Source organism: Leuciscus leuciscus (genome assembly GCF_965113295.1).
Source record: "Leuciscus leuciscus genome assembly, chromosome: 7".
Lineage (NCBI taxonomy): Eukaryota > Metazoa > Chordata > Actinopteri > Cypriniformes > Leuciscidae > Leuciscus > Leuciscus leuciscus.
Genome location: NC_138731.1, coordinates 11,907,920 through 11,923,789, shown reverse-complemented (window position 1 = coordinate 11,923,789; position 15,870 = coordinate 11,907,920). Strand labels below are relative to the sequence as shown.

Genomic DNA, 15,870 nt, shown 5'->3' with positions numbered 1-15,870 from the left:
TCTACAGTAGACCTCCTTGAGTGCAGTGTGCTCTGGTTGTATGCTGCAAATTTTGGCAAATGTGTTAGTAAAAGTTGGTGGAAATGTTGCGTACTGTGCACAGCACACATACTTCATGTGACACTTCAATGGTATACTGAACATAGCCATTGTTTCCAAACTACCGCTTTCTGCAAGCAAACAGAGCAATGTTCAAACCTTATGACTTAATACCTACTTGCACATTAAACTTGTATAGAAAAAAAAGCATCAAAACAATTACCGGTACATATTTCCCCAGTACAACTTGCTGTATGATCAGTCTAGTTGAATGAAAGTTTGAGCTGGGGATGGAGGTTTGTTTAACACTGTGCTTTTTTGACTGGTGTAATTTGCGTCTGATCATCTTGTTTTCTTGTAGGTATTACTATCTGGCCTTTCGTGCCCATCAGATGCCAGAAGGCAGTAAAGAGAACGCCATCATTATACTGCAGAAAGCCAAGCTGGAACACTGGGTCCTGGGCAAGACTAAGGTAGGGTTTGTGATTGAAGAGTTACTACACAAAAAATATATTTATTTTTTTTCACTCAGAAATGACAAAGAATCTGCATGTAACACATTGAATTAAACATGATTAAATAAAACTAGTACAACTTTGAAAATTCCTTTTTTACAGTGTATGACAGGTATTCCCCTTTTATTGTGCTCCTAACAGCTGTTTGAATGTCTGATATATTTACCTAGAGCTGTGGATCAGGCAGGAAGAGCTCTAGACATTGTCCAACTAACTAAACAAGCTGTACACATGTCTGACTTTGTGTCTCATAGAAGGTTAAGTGAGATGTCTACTATAGATATATATGTAATGTAATTTACCTTTAATAGCACAGAAAACAAATCTAGCTTTCTCTTTTAGTGCATTGCCTGTCAACTCATGGTTTCTTTCTTCACATTCTTGTGTCCTCTTTCATCCCGAACCCATTGATTGCAATTATATTCGGACAGACACATAGGTAGAGTGTTCATTGTGAGGTATAAGTATGCTTCCCTGCATCTGAATAGATGTGTGTACGTGTGTTTGCAGGTGTTTCTGAAGTACTATCACGTGGAGCAGCTCAATCTGATGTTGCGGGAAGTGATCGCTCGAGTGGTGTTGATTCAGGCCTACACCAAGGGCTGGCTGGGGGCTCGGCGATACCGCAGAGAGAGACAGAAACGAAACCACGGGGCAATTATCATTCAGTCAGGTTCTTATAACTCAAACTCATTACAAAATAACACTTCTGATGACAGATGTATGTGCAGGGCTCAGCAGTAAGAAAACATTTGTTGCATTTTCAAGGACAGTATAATTGCAATAAAAGTTGCATTTATAATTTAATAACTTGCTTTGAATTACATACACTACCTTTCAAAAGTTTGGGGTCGGTACAATATTTGTATGTTTTTCAAAGAAGTCACTTATGATTGTATCAAAGAGGACTCGGGATGCACAGCGGGGTTCATGTGCAGAGGGCAAATACAAGGACAGGGTCGTAAGATATGTAAGGGTTCAATCCAGCAAGACAGTCCAACCAGGCATACAAAGTCCAAACAAAAGGAAAATAAAGGGGTAAACACAGGAGAAGCAAGGTCATACACAAAAAACACCAGTGGAAACAACACTCAGTAATGCACTAGAAAGATACAAGTTTTTCAAGGTACAGTTGTAAGTACAGGTTCTTGAATTTGGTGGCTGATGAGGTTAGTAACAAGGTACAGGTGGGACAGAGGTTCAGAATTCGGGAAATGGTTCCCTTTTTGACATTTCGGCTGCGTGAGATTCTCCAGTTTTGTTGCTGCCGGAGTATCCGAAGCACGAGCTGTAAAGGCTCCGCCCTCTCTTGGAAAGGGGGCAGGAACGGCAGCTAATTTGCATTTAAAGGGACACACACAAAAACGGCGTGTTTTTGCTCACACCCAAATAGGGGCAAATTTGACAAGTTATAATAACATTTACATTTACATTTAGTCATTTAGCAGACGCCTTTCTCCAAAGCGACTTACAGATTAGGACAAAATTCAGCGAGTCATCATAAAGAGGCAAAAGCAACAACAACGCAAGAAGTGCTCAAAGTACGAAGTTCAGGTATTATTCAGAGTAGCATAAGCCTGATAAGTGATGTTACAAAGGGAAAGGAAAATTATTTATTTATTTATTTTTTTTTTTTTTTTTTTTTTTTTTTTTTCTATAAGGTTAAGTGCTCACGGAAGAGATTGGTTTTCAGCTGTCTTTTGAATGTTGTCAGGGATTCTGCATTCCGGATGAGGGTGGGGAGAGCGTTCCACCAGCATGGAACTGTGAATGAGAATGTTCTGGAAAGTGATTTTGTGGCTTTCTGTGATGGAACCACGAGACGTCGCTCGTTGACCGATCGTAGGTGTCTGGTAGGGAAGTAGACTCGTAGGAGTGAGTGAAAGTAGGAGGGAGCTGAGCCTGTGATAGTTCTGTAAGCAAGCGTCAGTGCCTTGAACTTGATGCGAGCAGCGAGAGGTAGCCAGTGCAGAGAGATGAACAGAGGAGTGACGTGGGCCCTCTTGGGCTCGTTGAAGATAAGACGAGCTGCAGCATTCTGAATCATCTGTAGGGTTTTGGTTGCACATGCTGGAAGTCCAGCCAGAAGAGCATTGCAGTAGTCAAGCCTAGAGATGACCAGGGCCTGGACGATGAGTTGTGTTGCATGCTCAGTTAGGAAAGGCCTGATTTTCCTGATGTTGTGCAGTGCAAACCTGCATGATCGAGCTGTCTTTGAAATGTGATCTGTGAAGGTCAGCTGGTCATCAAACGTTACTCCAAGATTTCTGACCGATCTTGATGGGGTGATTAATGATGACTCTAGCTGGATGGTGAAGTCGTGCTGTAGAGACGGATTGGCAGGGAGGACGAGAAGCTCAGTCTTTGCCAGGTTGAGCTGCAGGTGATGTTCCTTCATCCATGTGGAGATGTCCGCCAGACAGCTTGAGACCCGTGCAGCTACTGTGGGATCATCTGGTTGAAAGGAGAGGAAGAGCTGCGTGTCATCAGCATAGCAGTGGTAGGAAAAACCGTGTGCCTGTATGATGTGTCCCAGTGATGTGGTGTAGATGGAGAAGAGGAGGGGACCAAGAACTGAACCCTGGGGAACCCCTGTGGTCAGCTGATGTGCTCTGGATACCTCACCTCTCCATGCGACCTTGAAGGACCTACCTGTGAGATAGGACTCAAACCAGTGGAGTGAAGTTCCTGTGATGCCCAGTGATGAGAGGGTGGACATAAGGATCTGATGATTCACCGTGTCGAAGGCAGCAGACAGATCCAGGAGAATGAGGACTGAAGATTTGGAAGCAGCTTTTGCGATCCGTAGGGCTTCTGTGACTGACAGTAATGCAGTCTCAGTTGAGTGTCCTTTCTTGAAGCCAGATTGGTTGACATCCAGCTGGTTGTTTAGAGACAAGAAGGATGTTAGTTGGTTGAAGACAGCTCTTTCAAGTGTCTTCGCAATGAATGGTAGGAGAGAGATAGGTCTGTAATTGTCTACAAATGATGTGTTTAGCGTTGGTTTTTTGAGCAGTGGAGTAACCCGAGCCTGCTTGAATGCTGTAGGGAAGGTGCCAGTATGGAGGGATGAGTTGATGATGTGTGTGAGTGATGGTAGAAGTGTGGGAGAGATGGCTTGTAGAAGGTGTGAGGGGATGGGGTCAAGCGGGCAGGTGGTAGGGTGACTGGAGAGGAGAAGTGTAGATACTTCTTCCTCGGTTAGCGAAGAAAAGGAGGACAGAGGGATATTGGCTGTGGAAGGGGTCGGTCTGGGTTCCTGTGTGTGTGGAGCTGAGAACTGACTGCTGATAGCTGTTGTTTTGTTGGTGAAGAAGGTCGCAAAATCGTCAGCAGTTAAGGAGGAGGCGGGAGGTGGTGGAGGTGGACAGAGGAGAGAGTTGAATGTCTTGAAGAGTAATCGTGTGTTGGAGGAGCTGTTGATCTTGTTGTGGAAGTATGAAGATTTTGCAGCATGAACATCAACAGAAAAGGAGGAGAGGAGGGATTGATACATACTCAGGTCAGATGCGTCTTTTGATTTGTGCCATTTCCTCTCCGCTGCCCTGAGTTTGGTCCGGTGTTCCCGAAGAACCTCAGATAACCAGGGGTTAGAGGGAGTAGTGCGTGCTGGCCTGGAGGAGAGAGGGCAGATAATGTCTAGAGAAGAGATTAGAGTGGAGCATAAGGTGTCCGTTGCGGTATTCACATCCAGAGATGAGAATTGTGAGGGTGGGGGAAGAGAGGATGACACGGCAGAGGAGAGATGGGAGGGGGAAAGTGAGCGCAGGTTTCGTCTGAAAGTGACTGGTGGTGGGGGTGGGGGTGCAGGGGTAGAGAGTTGTAGACTGAAAGTAATGAGGAAATGATCTGAAACGTGGAGAGGTGTCACCAGGATGTTTTCTGTGGTGCAGTTGCGTGTGTAAACCAGGTCCAGTTGGTTGCCTGATTTGTGAGTAGCTGTGGTGATGAGTCGTTTGAGATCGAAAGAGGCTAGGAGAGAGGTGAAGTCTGTTGCATGTGGCTTTTCGAGATGAATGTTGAAGTCACCGAAGACTAGAAGTGGGGTGCCGTCCTCAGGGAAAGTGGACAGCAGCACATCCAGCTCATCTACAAAGTTACCCAGCTGACCTGGGGGGCGATAAATGACTACAATATGGATTTTAATGGGGGTTGTAAGTGTAATAGCATGATATTCAAATGAGTTGTTGTTGCATAGAGAAGAGAGCGTGGAGTATTTGCAATTGTTAGAAACGAGAAGCCCTGTACCCCCACCTCTCCCAGACTGGCGAGGGGAGTGGGAGAAGGAGAAATTGCTAGAGAGAGCAGCAGGGGTTGCTGAGTCTTCTGGACGAATCCAGGTCTCAGTCAGCCCCAAGATACTAAGAGTAGAATGAGATGCAAAGGCTGGAATGAAGTCAGCTTTATTGACTGCTGACTGACAATTCCATAGACCCACGGAAAGAGAGAGAGGAGTATGTGAGGATGTGAGGATGGGACGCAGATTGGCAGTATTGCGCTGCCTATTGCGCGTGATGAAAGGACGGTGCCGAGAGATAACAGGAATGTATTGAAAGCACATGTTGATGAAGGTGAACAATAAGATAAGTAGAGGGAAGAAAAAAAAGGGGAAGAGGAGATACGCAAGTGCCTTTCTGGTGTCCTTGCTCGGTGGAGTCGCGCAGGTAGAGTCGCTGGTCTTTACCCGAGTCGGTCTTCACACGAGGAGGCTGAACACGAGAGCTGAATGCTTCCGCTGACGCTTCCGCGGCAGCGTGCAAATTACACAGATATACAGATAATGCTCTCACCGCTTGAGTGAGTACAGCTGTTTCGTTCGGGCAATTAAGTCAATAACGGCAAAATATGTCAAATCTAAAGTGCTAGGAGCAACGGCTTAAGTTACGTGCAAATTAGGTTGCTATAAACAGTTACATGTGTTTCGTTCGCGGCTATTTCTCTAAAGTGCCAATGCGTCTAACTGAAATACAGGATTATGTCAAATTAAAATTACAAAAGAACAAGAAAATCGAAGATGGCCTTACCTTGACTAAAATACAGCACTGAAAAATCAGGAGAACAAGGTATTCTAGAGAAAACCACTTGCGAGCTGCGTGCCTCTAGTATGCTGCCCGCTGGTCCTATTGAAGTGATCTGAAAGCCCTTCTATTTATATCTATCAATTTTCACAGATGCTGTTTCGTTCGGGCAATTAAGTCAATAACGGCAAAATGTGTCAAATCTAAAGTGCTAGGAGCAACGGCTTAAGTTACGTGCAAATTAGGTTGCTATAAACAGTTACATGTGTTTCGTTCGCGGCTATTTCTCTAAAGTGCCAATGCGTCTAACTGAAATACAGGATTATGTCAAATTAAAATTACAAAAGAACAAGAAAATCGAAGATGGCCTTACCTTGACTAAAATACAGCACTGAAAAATCAGGAGAACAAGGTATTCTAGAGAAAACCACTTGCGAGCTGCGTGCCTCTAGTATGCTGCCCGCTGGTCCTATCCCCACAGATAATAAATTATCTGTGGGGAATTTTGAGCTGAAACTTCAGACACATTCTGGGGACAGCAGCGAGTTATATTACATAGTGTGAAAAGGGGCATAATAAGTCCCCTTTAATGCTGATTTAAAGTATTAATGTCTTTAAAAATCTTCGAACTTTTGAACAGTAGTGTATATCATATTATGATAAATGAATGTTCTATGGATCAAAAACAAATATACTACAATGTTACTAAAAATTACTTTTTAATATACTGTATATGACTCCTTATCCAGGGAAAATATTGTAAGTAAATATCTGAACTACTTGTTGAACTAGGTCAACAGAAAAAAAATCTCTGATTTGTATTACATTGCTGTGGCCGCTAGAAATTGTTTACCAGTAACTAATTTTCTGTGTTTTATTCCCGTCATCTCTTTCCTTCTGTCTCTGTTCAGCCTGGAGGGGTCACATGGCCCGTCAGAATCTGAAGCTGGTAAAGAAAGAGCGCGAGCAGGCTGCTGTGCAGATCCAGTCAGGTACACACCTCTGTTCAACCCAATACAATTCATGTCACAAAGTTGTGGAAATATTTCCTGGAGAATTTCTACTCTATACTTTTTTTTTTCTCTCAATTTCAGGGTAGTCTGATTTATTGGAATGAAAAGTAACACTCATTTGTAAACCTATTTGCATATTAGCTGCACACAATGAAAAAGTGCAAAATAAAGTAAAATAGAAATGATGAAAATCAAACTAGAATAACACTACAAAATAAATAAATAAAAAGTACATTCTTTAGTCATTAAAATAGTCATATTTTGAGACCCTTATATATCTATACTTATCATCCACACATTAAAACCACTGACTTGTGAAGTGTTACAGTGGCTCCTGTCAAGGGTGGGATATATTAGACAGCAAGCGAACAGTCATTTCTTAAAATTCACATGTTGGAAGCTGTAAGAAAGGGCAAGAGAAAATATCTGAGAGCCTTTGACAAGGTCCAAATAGTGATGGGTAAGTGACTCTCCAAAACGGCAGGATTTGTCGGTTGTTCCCGGTGTGCAGTGGTTAGTAGTACCTACCAAAAGTGTTGCAAGGAAGGACAACCGGTGAACCAGCATCAGGGTCATGGGCGCCCAAGGTTCATTCATCATCTATGGGATGTGCTGGACCAACAAATCAAATCCATGGTGGCCACAACTTGCATTTGCAGGAATTAAAGGATCTGCTGCTAATGTCTTGGTGCCAGATACCACAGGACACGTTCAGAGGTCTTGTTGTTTTAGCTGCACGAGGGGGACCTATACGATATTAGGCAGGTAGTTTTAATATTGTGGCTGATCAGTGTATATATCTGTATATTTGCCGGTGGGGAGCAAGGAGCAGGAGGAGCCATATGAAAAGCCAGATACCAGCCAGGACGAGGCCCCAGGGCGGAGTCGAAGGCGGGACGAGCCATGGTGGAGTCGACCTGGTGGCAGACGACACCCTGGGGATGACCAACGGAGAAGCAGCCATAGATGGAGACCCTGATGGAGCTGATGAGTCGATGAGCACACGCGCAGCCGATGGTCCTGGAAACCGAGGAGAATCCGCGGTGACGAGCGTCCGAGGTGGAACCGGAAATACTGAGGGCAGAGGCTGAGCTGGTGGGACTGAGGCGCAGCTGGGGGGAGTGCGGAGCCAGAAGGAGCCGTAGGTGTAGGCAGGCCGACAGCTGACCAAGGCGCAGCTGGAAGGACGAAGGAGCATGGAGAAGCCGTATGGCCGATGGTTTCTGGTGGAGCCGAGGGAGGAGCCAAGGTGGAGCCGAAGTGTCGACGGACCAAGGTGGACCAGGGGGCACAGAGGCTGGAGGCGTAGACAGGGGATCCTCCAGGCTAGGTGGGGCTAATGGCCTGAAGACACTGGGCAGGTCTTCAACACGTATGGGAGCTGTAGAGGGGTTGAAGGACAGCAGCAGTGGAAGGGCTGAGGAACTGGCTGATTGAGGCAGGCTGGGTGAGCATTCTGAAGACGGGGTGCTGGAGATACTGGGAACTCTGGAGATACAGGGGGCACTGGAGGTACTGGGAACTCAGGAGATACAGGGGGACTGGGAATAATTTCTCCAGAAAAGTCCATTAAATTGTCCTCAAAAATGTCTTTCAGTTCCTCATAATATATGCCAGAGGCCACTGACATCTCATTACACAGCAGTAGTGGTGTGAACGGGGCTCTCCTCCTAGCCCTCGAGCTCCACAAGCACTCCCTCTGCGACGCACGATGTTGCCGGCTCACACACCTGGTCAGACTCCGTTTGTAGTCCGGGCTCTGTGGCGATGACACTCTCCGTCCTTATCCTCGGTACGGGCTCGTCTATCGCGGCAGGCTGGTCTCCACGGTCTGCGGTGGACACGTGCAACTTCTCCGTTGCGTCACTCGCTGGAAAAAGACGCTCAGCGATCTGTCAGGGAAGGAGGTAAGGCACGCCAGGTCGAGGAATGCACAGGTGTGAGACTTGAGGGAAAGCTTCTCCTGCTCCAAGCAGAGCAGTTGCACAGCCGGTAAGTCCATTCTTTTACTCACTTTGAGGGTCCGTTATTCCGTCACGTTACATGTAAGACAAAGCTCATGGAGACAAGGAATACGTAGAAATAACATTGAATAACCGAACTCTCAGAGGAATCACCAAACACTCACACTTACATTGACGATAGCGGACAAAGTCTGAAGGAGAACACAAGGTATAAATACACAGGGACTAACAAGATAACTAATGAGGTGATTGACAATGCACAGGTGATAGACATGACTAATTAGAACAATCATGGAACACTAGGAAACAGGACTGAACCAAAAACACAATGAAGGGGGGAAACACAGATCATACATGTAACAAACACAGTGGAGCTCTCTTTGTTAGTTCATAATAGCATAGCAACAAAAACATGAAAAGTTTAATTATAAGAGTCATAGAGAGGGTGTAAAATGGTCATACCAAACTAAGTAGAGATTGATTTTGACTTAAACTAAACTATTGTTTAATATTATTAAACATGTATTTAAAATGATACAAAAAGTATGAAATGACCCCTTTGGGGCCATTTAGTTTTTGTTTTTTTTTAGCAAGGATGCATTAAATTTATAAAAAGTGACAGTAAAAACATTTATAATGTGGCAAAAGTACTGTTTCTTTAAACTGTCTATTCATCAAATAATCAAGAAAAAAAAGATTAAAATGTTTTTAACAGTAGTAATAATAATAATAAATGTGTTTTGAGCAACAAATCAACGTATTAGAATGATTTAATGAAAGATCATGTAACACTAAATACAGGCTAATGAAAATTCAAATACATTACATTTTAAAATATATTCAAATATTTTAAATTGTAGCAGTTTTTCCACTATATTTCTAGTCTTTCAAAAACATTTTAAAAAATCTAAAAGTTAACTTGCGTGTTTGGAAAAAAATAAGAGAGAAAAATAAGTAGCAGCAGTAGTAAACATGTAAATAAGTTTAGTGAATGAGACAAGAGCTTAGACAGCTCCTTCTTTCTGTCTTTCCAAATCTTTCCAACTCAACCTCCAATCATAATTCTCAGCATTTTCACAAAGTACCTTTTTTGATCTCAACAAACAATCCCATGAAACAGAGCTGCTAAATTAATAATGTGTGGAGCCAGCGTCTCTTTTGAAAGTTTGGGTCACAGCATTGGGTCCCCATGTTTCAGTAGAAAGCTGCATTTTCTCTTTGCTTTCATCTGTTTCCCAGTGTGTGTGTGTGTGTGTGTGAGAGAGAGAGAGAGAGAGAGAGAGAGAGAGAGAGAGAGAGAGAGAGAGAGAGAGAGTTGGGGGGTGTTGGGGGTTCCCTGCCACTTCCTCTCTCACATTCCCGACCCATTACAGACTCTCACATACCAGAAACAAGATGGCTTTTTATACTGTCACCCTTTTCATCTGAAATGTAAATGAATTCTTCCTCGGTGTGGCCTGACGGAGATCAAAGCGGGCGTATTAACCTTCTCGGGGTGCGTTTCCATCGCCACTCTCTCTCGTCTTCTGAGGCAGGGGTCCAGGGGGAGGAAGGAGAGGGAGGAGTGATGCTATTGTTCTCCTCTCCTCTTCTGGAGTACTTCAGTTCCCCTTTTTGGCAGACGTCTCTCTCTCTCTCTCTCTCTCTCTCTCTCTCTCTCTCTCTCTCTCGCTCGCTCTGTGCTCACAGTATGTCCACTGGTGCAGGTGGCTCGGTGTACGGCACATGTTCAGAGCTGTGTAGAGGTGTGTGTATCCACTTTGAGGTGGGCCACATTAGCATTTCTAAAATAAACACTCGTCTTTCAAACGTTCGAGATGAATATGCAGAGAATATGCTGAGCACAGTATGCAGAATGAAAAAAAGGCTTTCAGTGGGGATCGTTTTCTATATACATACGATATCCATACACTGAATTTTTTCATATTTTTTTCAAGTGGTAACCTGTATTTGTTACCTTGAAGAGCTATTTTTTTTTACTTTTTTTAACCCATAAAATAGAGTTTTGTTGGTATAAATTTAAGTTCATTCAGCTATACTAATGGGTTTTTTTTTTGGTAACACTTTATTTTACAGTGTCCGTTACACATCTTACATGTGCTTACTATAGTAATAACATGGTATTACTATACTAATACACTATTGTAAACAATTATGCATAATTACAATCAACTAACCCTAAACCAAACCCTAATCGTAATTTTATATATATGTATATATATATATAAGTGGTAGTATATTGTAGTAGTAATTGTAAAGTAAATGGGTTACACTTTATTTTAATGTGTCCTTGTTACACGTTACATACTATAGTAGTAACTATAAATTATGCATAATTACATGCAACTAACCATCTTCCAAACCCTAATCCTAACCCTAACTTTATCGTAAGTACATGTAGTTAATTAATATTACACAGACCTTAAATATATAATTACACTGTAAAATAAAGTGTAACCAGTGGATGTGGTTAAGTAATAATTCTCAGTATTTATTTGTATAATTATACTGTAACAAGGGCACCCTAAAATAAGTTTAAGTTTAACCAATTGCTTGACTAGTAAATGAGCTATACACCTAAAATCGAGGTTTTAGGTAAAATGTAGAAATTAAGTTTCATCTTGTACAACCCAAGCTGAATTTATTAAATGGCAATATTAAAAATTTTATTAGTAACACTACTTAAAGCCTTTGTACAATGCAGAAAATGCATTATATCTTTTTTTTCCCTCTAAATAATTGTAACCAAAGTTAAAATGCTTTATAATATTAGCAGGTTCCTTAATTGTTACAGCCAAAATTGTGTGTCATGTCTTTTATTGCATTATACTTTCTAACGGTGTGTTAATAATGTTCTAATAATGTTTTACAACTGTGGTTATAATTATTGATGAGACCATACATTACAAGACATAATTAATACATTAAAATACTAATGCATTATATATAAAGGCTTTATAAATTATGGCCATTCTATGAAGCCTGTGTTTATAATGCATTATAAGGGTATTTCAAGCCATTATAATGTATGCATAATAATTAAAGCTTGTTTCCGCCACTGAATAAAAAATAAAAAAGGTAATTACGAGTTTTAAAGTCAAGAATTGTGATATAAACTTGCAATTCTGAGGGGAAAAAAGGTCAGAATTACGAGATAAAAAGTCGCAGTTATCTTTTAAATAGTTTTATTCAGTGGCGGAAACAAGCTTCCATACATAATAGCTTATATAAAAAATAAATAAAAATAAAAGTATGTTGTATCATCTCACAAATAATCGTAACAACTACATTATATAATACTTATCTATTTGTGCTTATAACTTTTAAGATTTATAACATGATGAACACCATGTTATATCCACTTAAGTTATAATGGAGTATAGTTCCATAGTTCTAATGTATTATAAGTCTTATATCATTTTTCGTTTTTTATTTAAAATCTGCACAGTGTCTCACAACATCATATGAGTGGTTAGGAGAAGGTTGTTCATATATGAGTGTTCCCAGTGAGGCCAATGTTAATTTCAGTGTGAGCTAGTTTTAAGTTAACTGGTAACTCATTTACATTTGAAACAATGCAATATGGTTTTGTTGATATACAATAAAAGATTCAAAGCAAATGTGTCATATAATTAAATATGATATCTTATGACTGTTTAAAACAACACTTAACGGGGCAGTTTACCCAAAAATTAAATAATTTACTCACCCTCAAGTTGTTCCAAACCTGTATGAATTTCTGTCGTCTGTTGAGCACAAAAGAAGATATTTTGAAGAACGTTGGTAACTAAACAGTTGATGGACCCCATTGACTTCCATAGTATGAAAAAACTAAATACTATGGAGGTCAGTGTTGTCCCATCAACACATGTCAGACTGTACAGTCCCACACTGTGTGTGAGTACGAGTTCACATGGTTGTGTTCGCACCCTCTGCTCTGATTAAAGCATACTTTTTGTGAGTTTTTTAATTGGGCGTCTCGTTGAAAGTGGAATAAATGACTACTTTAGCATTTTAGAGCAGCTGCTTTCATCTGTTCTGAGATTTACACACATTTGTGTGTGTGATAAAGTACTAATTACTCACTCAGAGCTCATTGTGTTTTTTATCCTAAACATTCACTTAGTGTCTGATCAAAGGAATCAATTAATCTGAATGTATGTAACAGAATCAAAATCAAAGCTGCTTGAATGCAAGTAATAAACTGTTACATTACATGTGATACAACCAAGCAATATACGCTATTAGTCATACCAATTTAGGACTTTTTTTTATTTATTTTTTTAATGGGGTTTTCAAACATTATTGCTCAAACTTAGTAGTGATTTGAACAAACCAACTCTGTGTATTTATCTTGCTTACACCATTTGCACTACAGATTCCTTAAATATGTGTGCTGTTATTTTTCTAAGTGATCAGACTTATGATTTTTCCCTACTGTATAAACAATAATACTAGAAAATTGGTTTCTGATATTATGTTATTCTATTCATTGTTTGGCAATTATGTGTTACAGCATACAGAGGCTACAGAGTCAGGAAAGACTACAAACAGAGTCGACAAACAGGGTAAGTGAGGGTGTGTTCATTGTATTTGTTTCCTTTGTATGTTATCATAGTATATTTTTTGCATGTTTTTGTGTTTAGGGATCTGTTTGCTCTATACAGTAGGTTCCCATAGATGCAAGCATTGTATTCATTCACATTCCAACTAGTGAGCGACAATCCACACACTCTCACACACACACACCTACACACACACACACACACACACACACACACACACCTACACACACACACACACACACACACACAAACACAGTTTCTCACAGAATGTTGCGATGTTAAAAAATAAACTGATGATCAGTGTTATTGAATGCAAGGTCATGTACAACAGAATTCTGAATAGTCAAACTATCAATAGTCATCATCTCATTATTTTTTTTTTTATTAATTTGGGATTTGATTTGCAAAAAATAAAATTAAAACATGCACAAAAAACACAGATTTAATTATTATTATAACTTTTTTTTTATTTGTTTTTCTGTGTTGTTATTGTGGTTTGTGACACATGACACAAAATGGTATGGAAGCTTGTTTTTGAAATTAAAAAGGTAATTGTGACTTTTTATCTCACAATTCTGACTTTTGCGAGTTTGCATCTCGCAATTCTGACTTTTTATCTCAGAATTGCTTGATATAAAGTTGCAATTGCGAGTTATAAAGTCAGAATTGCGTGATATAAAGTTGTACTTGCGTTTTATAAAGTCAGAATTGCGAGATATATACTCGCAATTGTGAGAAAAGTTTATTTCTCGCAATTGTGTTTATACCCTGCAATTGCGAGTTTATATCTCGCAATTCTGACTTTATAACAAGCAAGTCCAACTTTATATCACGCAATTCTGACTTTATATATCGCAATTCTGAGAAATTGTGTGTGTGTGTGTGTGTGTGTGTGTGTGTGTGTGTGTGTGTGTGTGTGTGTGTGTGTGTGTGTGTGTGTGTGGGTGGGTGTGTGTGTGGGTGCGTGCGTGCGTGCGTGTGGGTGCGTGGTTGTGTGGGTGTGTTGTGGTTTGTGCGGTTTTGTTTTTTCAGACATGACACAAACTGCACTCAACATTGTATTGCCCACATGAGCACAACAGCTCAAGTGTCAAAGCATGTGCACTAACCACTCCATAGCTTTGACAATATTAATATTATTATTATTTTTATCAAAGATGCTTTTTACCTTGATCTCAGTTAAAATGAGATCTCTGAGTTGTGCCCTATGTACAGCGCACAGATTTTTATTATTTTTTCAGACTTATATAGCACAAAGATAGCTGACAATCATATCGTAATAACTTGTTTTTTTTTTAAATCCAAAGTTTTCATCCACCCTCCCAGTATTTTGGGTGGGTGTGTATATGTTTGTGTGTGTGTGTGTGTGTGTATCCTCCAGCCAGTTGGCCTATCAGAGGGGATTCTCAATGCTTGTTTATATCAGAAGTCTCAGTGGTGAAACTTCAAACCTCACACTTTGCTATTCTGTTTCATCAGAGCTGGAGAGGAACGTTATAGATTTATTTTGACATCAACTGGCCCAATTTTCCCTTGTAAAGTTCATAAACTTACCTACATGCTCATTAGCTGACAGGAATGTTATCACGCCGTTCGAGCACCAGCTGACGTCAGTGTGTGTGTGTGTGTGTGTGTCTGTGCAGTTAAATCATACATGTTCCAATGCGCATCAGAGTTATTGCAATAAATAGTTATGTCACAGATGGTGCCTCGGAGAAACATGGTGATGATGTCATTGATGTTGTGGCAAGTCACATGTACTCAGAAGATCATCTATTTATGAAGTTATGAAGCTATTCACACAAGGGATTTTTCTTTTCCAATTCATCATCAATTCATCTTTGGGTCACATGTCTTGATAAACTGCAACTGCATTCATCAACAAATTTTGTGATGTTAATGCACTGAACGCTGTTGGACATGAGAGTTATCTGTACGTTTTATTTGAGCATCAACTTTATATCAGGTGTTATGTCCTAAAAGTCCTTAGAGAGAACAGCACATTATTAAGATCTCTTTTGAAACCCCAGTGGAGATATGTGTCCTCTTTTCTCTGAGGAATTATCTCAGAAAGTAGACGAAATGGGACATTTGGTTTTAACTTACTCCTCATGTAACTTCAAGCCTGAATTATATCTGCGGAAAACAATAGATATGTTGAAGAACGTTGGGGTACAAACAACATTGGACCTAATAAAATCCAGTTAAAAGCAGTAAAAGTTGTAATCTTTTGTTTTTATGTCCGGATAGTTTTATTCATTTTGATGATATTTTTGGATGTGCATCAGTGTGTTTTCCAACACAGTGTCTACACTGGACGCGACAAAGTTACCTTTGCAAATACATTTGTCCTTCCAATGAGAAGTATCACAAGTGCTTGGAATACGTCATAAGTAGAACGAGGCATCAGTTTACTGTTGTGGATTTGTCATGTCGTGCCGCATCCAGTGTAGACAACATCACTGGTTATAATGGGTTCTATTGTCTTTTGTCGCTTCGGGTGTGGTGGGTGCAGGCGGACGGGAGTGGCATTACTATAATGAAGGAAAGTTCATTTAGATTTAGAATAACTAACGGGGTGATAACTTGTTGTTATAAGTGCAATAATTCCAAATCTCTCTTTCTTGCCGCCCTAGCGGCTGCCTCGTTCACCTATAGACACGCGTCGACAGGACACCGGCCCTGCCTGGCGCAGTACGGTTTGTGTCAAGCCATTCGTTAGTCTGGTTGTTTGATGAGAAAGAGATGAAATATAG

At 40.7% G+C, this 15,870-nt stretch overlaps 1 protein-coding gene across 6 annotated transcripts in view; it reads left to right on the top strand.

The window, feature by feature from the left end:
• myo3b (myosin IIIB) overlaps positions 1 to 15,870 on the top strand; it is a gene marked incomplete at its 3' end in the record, with an annotated part of 170,651 nt that overhangs the window by 104,310 nt on the left and 50,471 nt on the right. For all 6 annotated transcript variants that reach the window (XM_082176050.1, XM_082176048.1, XM_082176047.1 and 3 more), the window contains 4 exons: positions 401 to 512; positions 1,065 to 1,227; positions 6,484 to 6,564; positions 13,066 to 13,117. In XM_082176050.1, the coding sequence (XP_082032176.1) occupies positions 401 to 512; positions 1,065 to 1,227; positions 6,484 to 6,564; positions 13,066 to 13,117 (408 nt within the window). The remainder of the gene's footprint in view (positions 1 to 400; positions 513 to 1,064; positions 1,228 to 6,483; positions 6,565 to 13,065; positions 13,118 to 15,870) is intronic.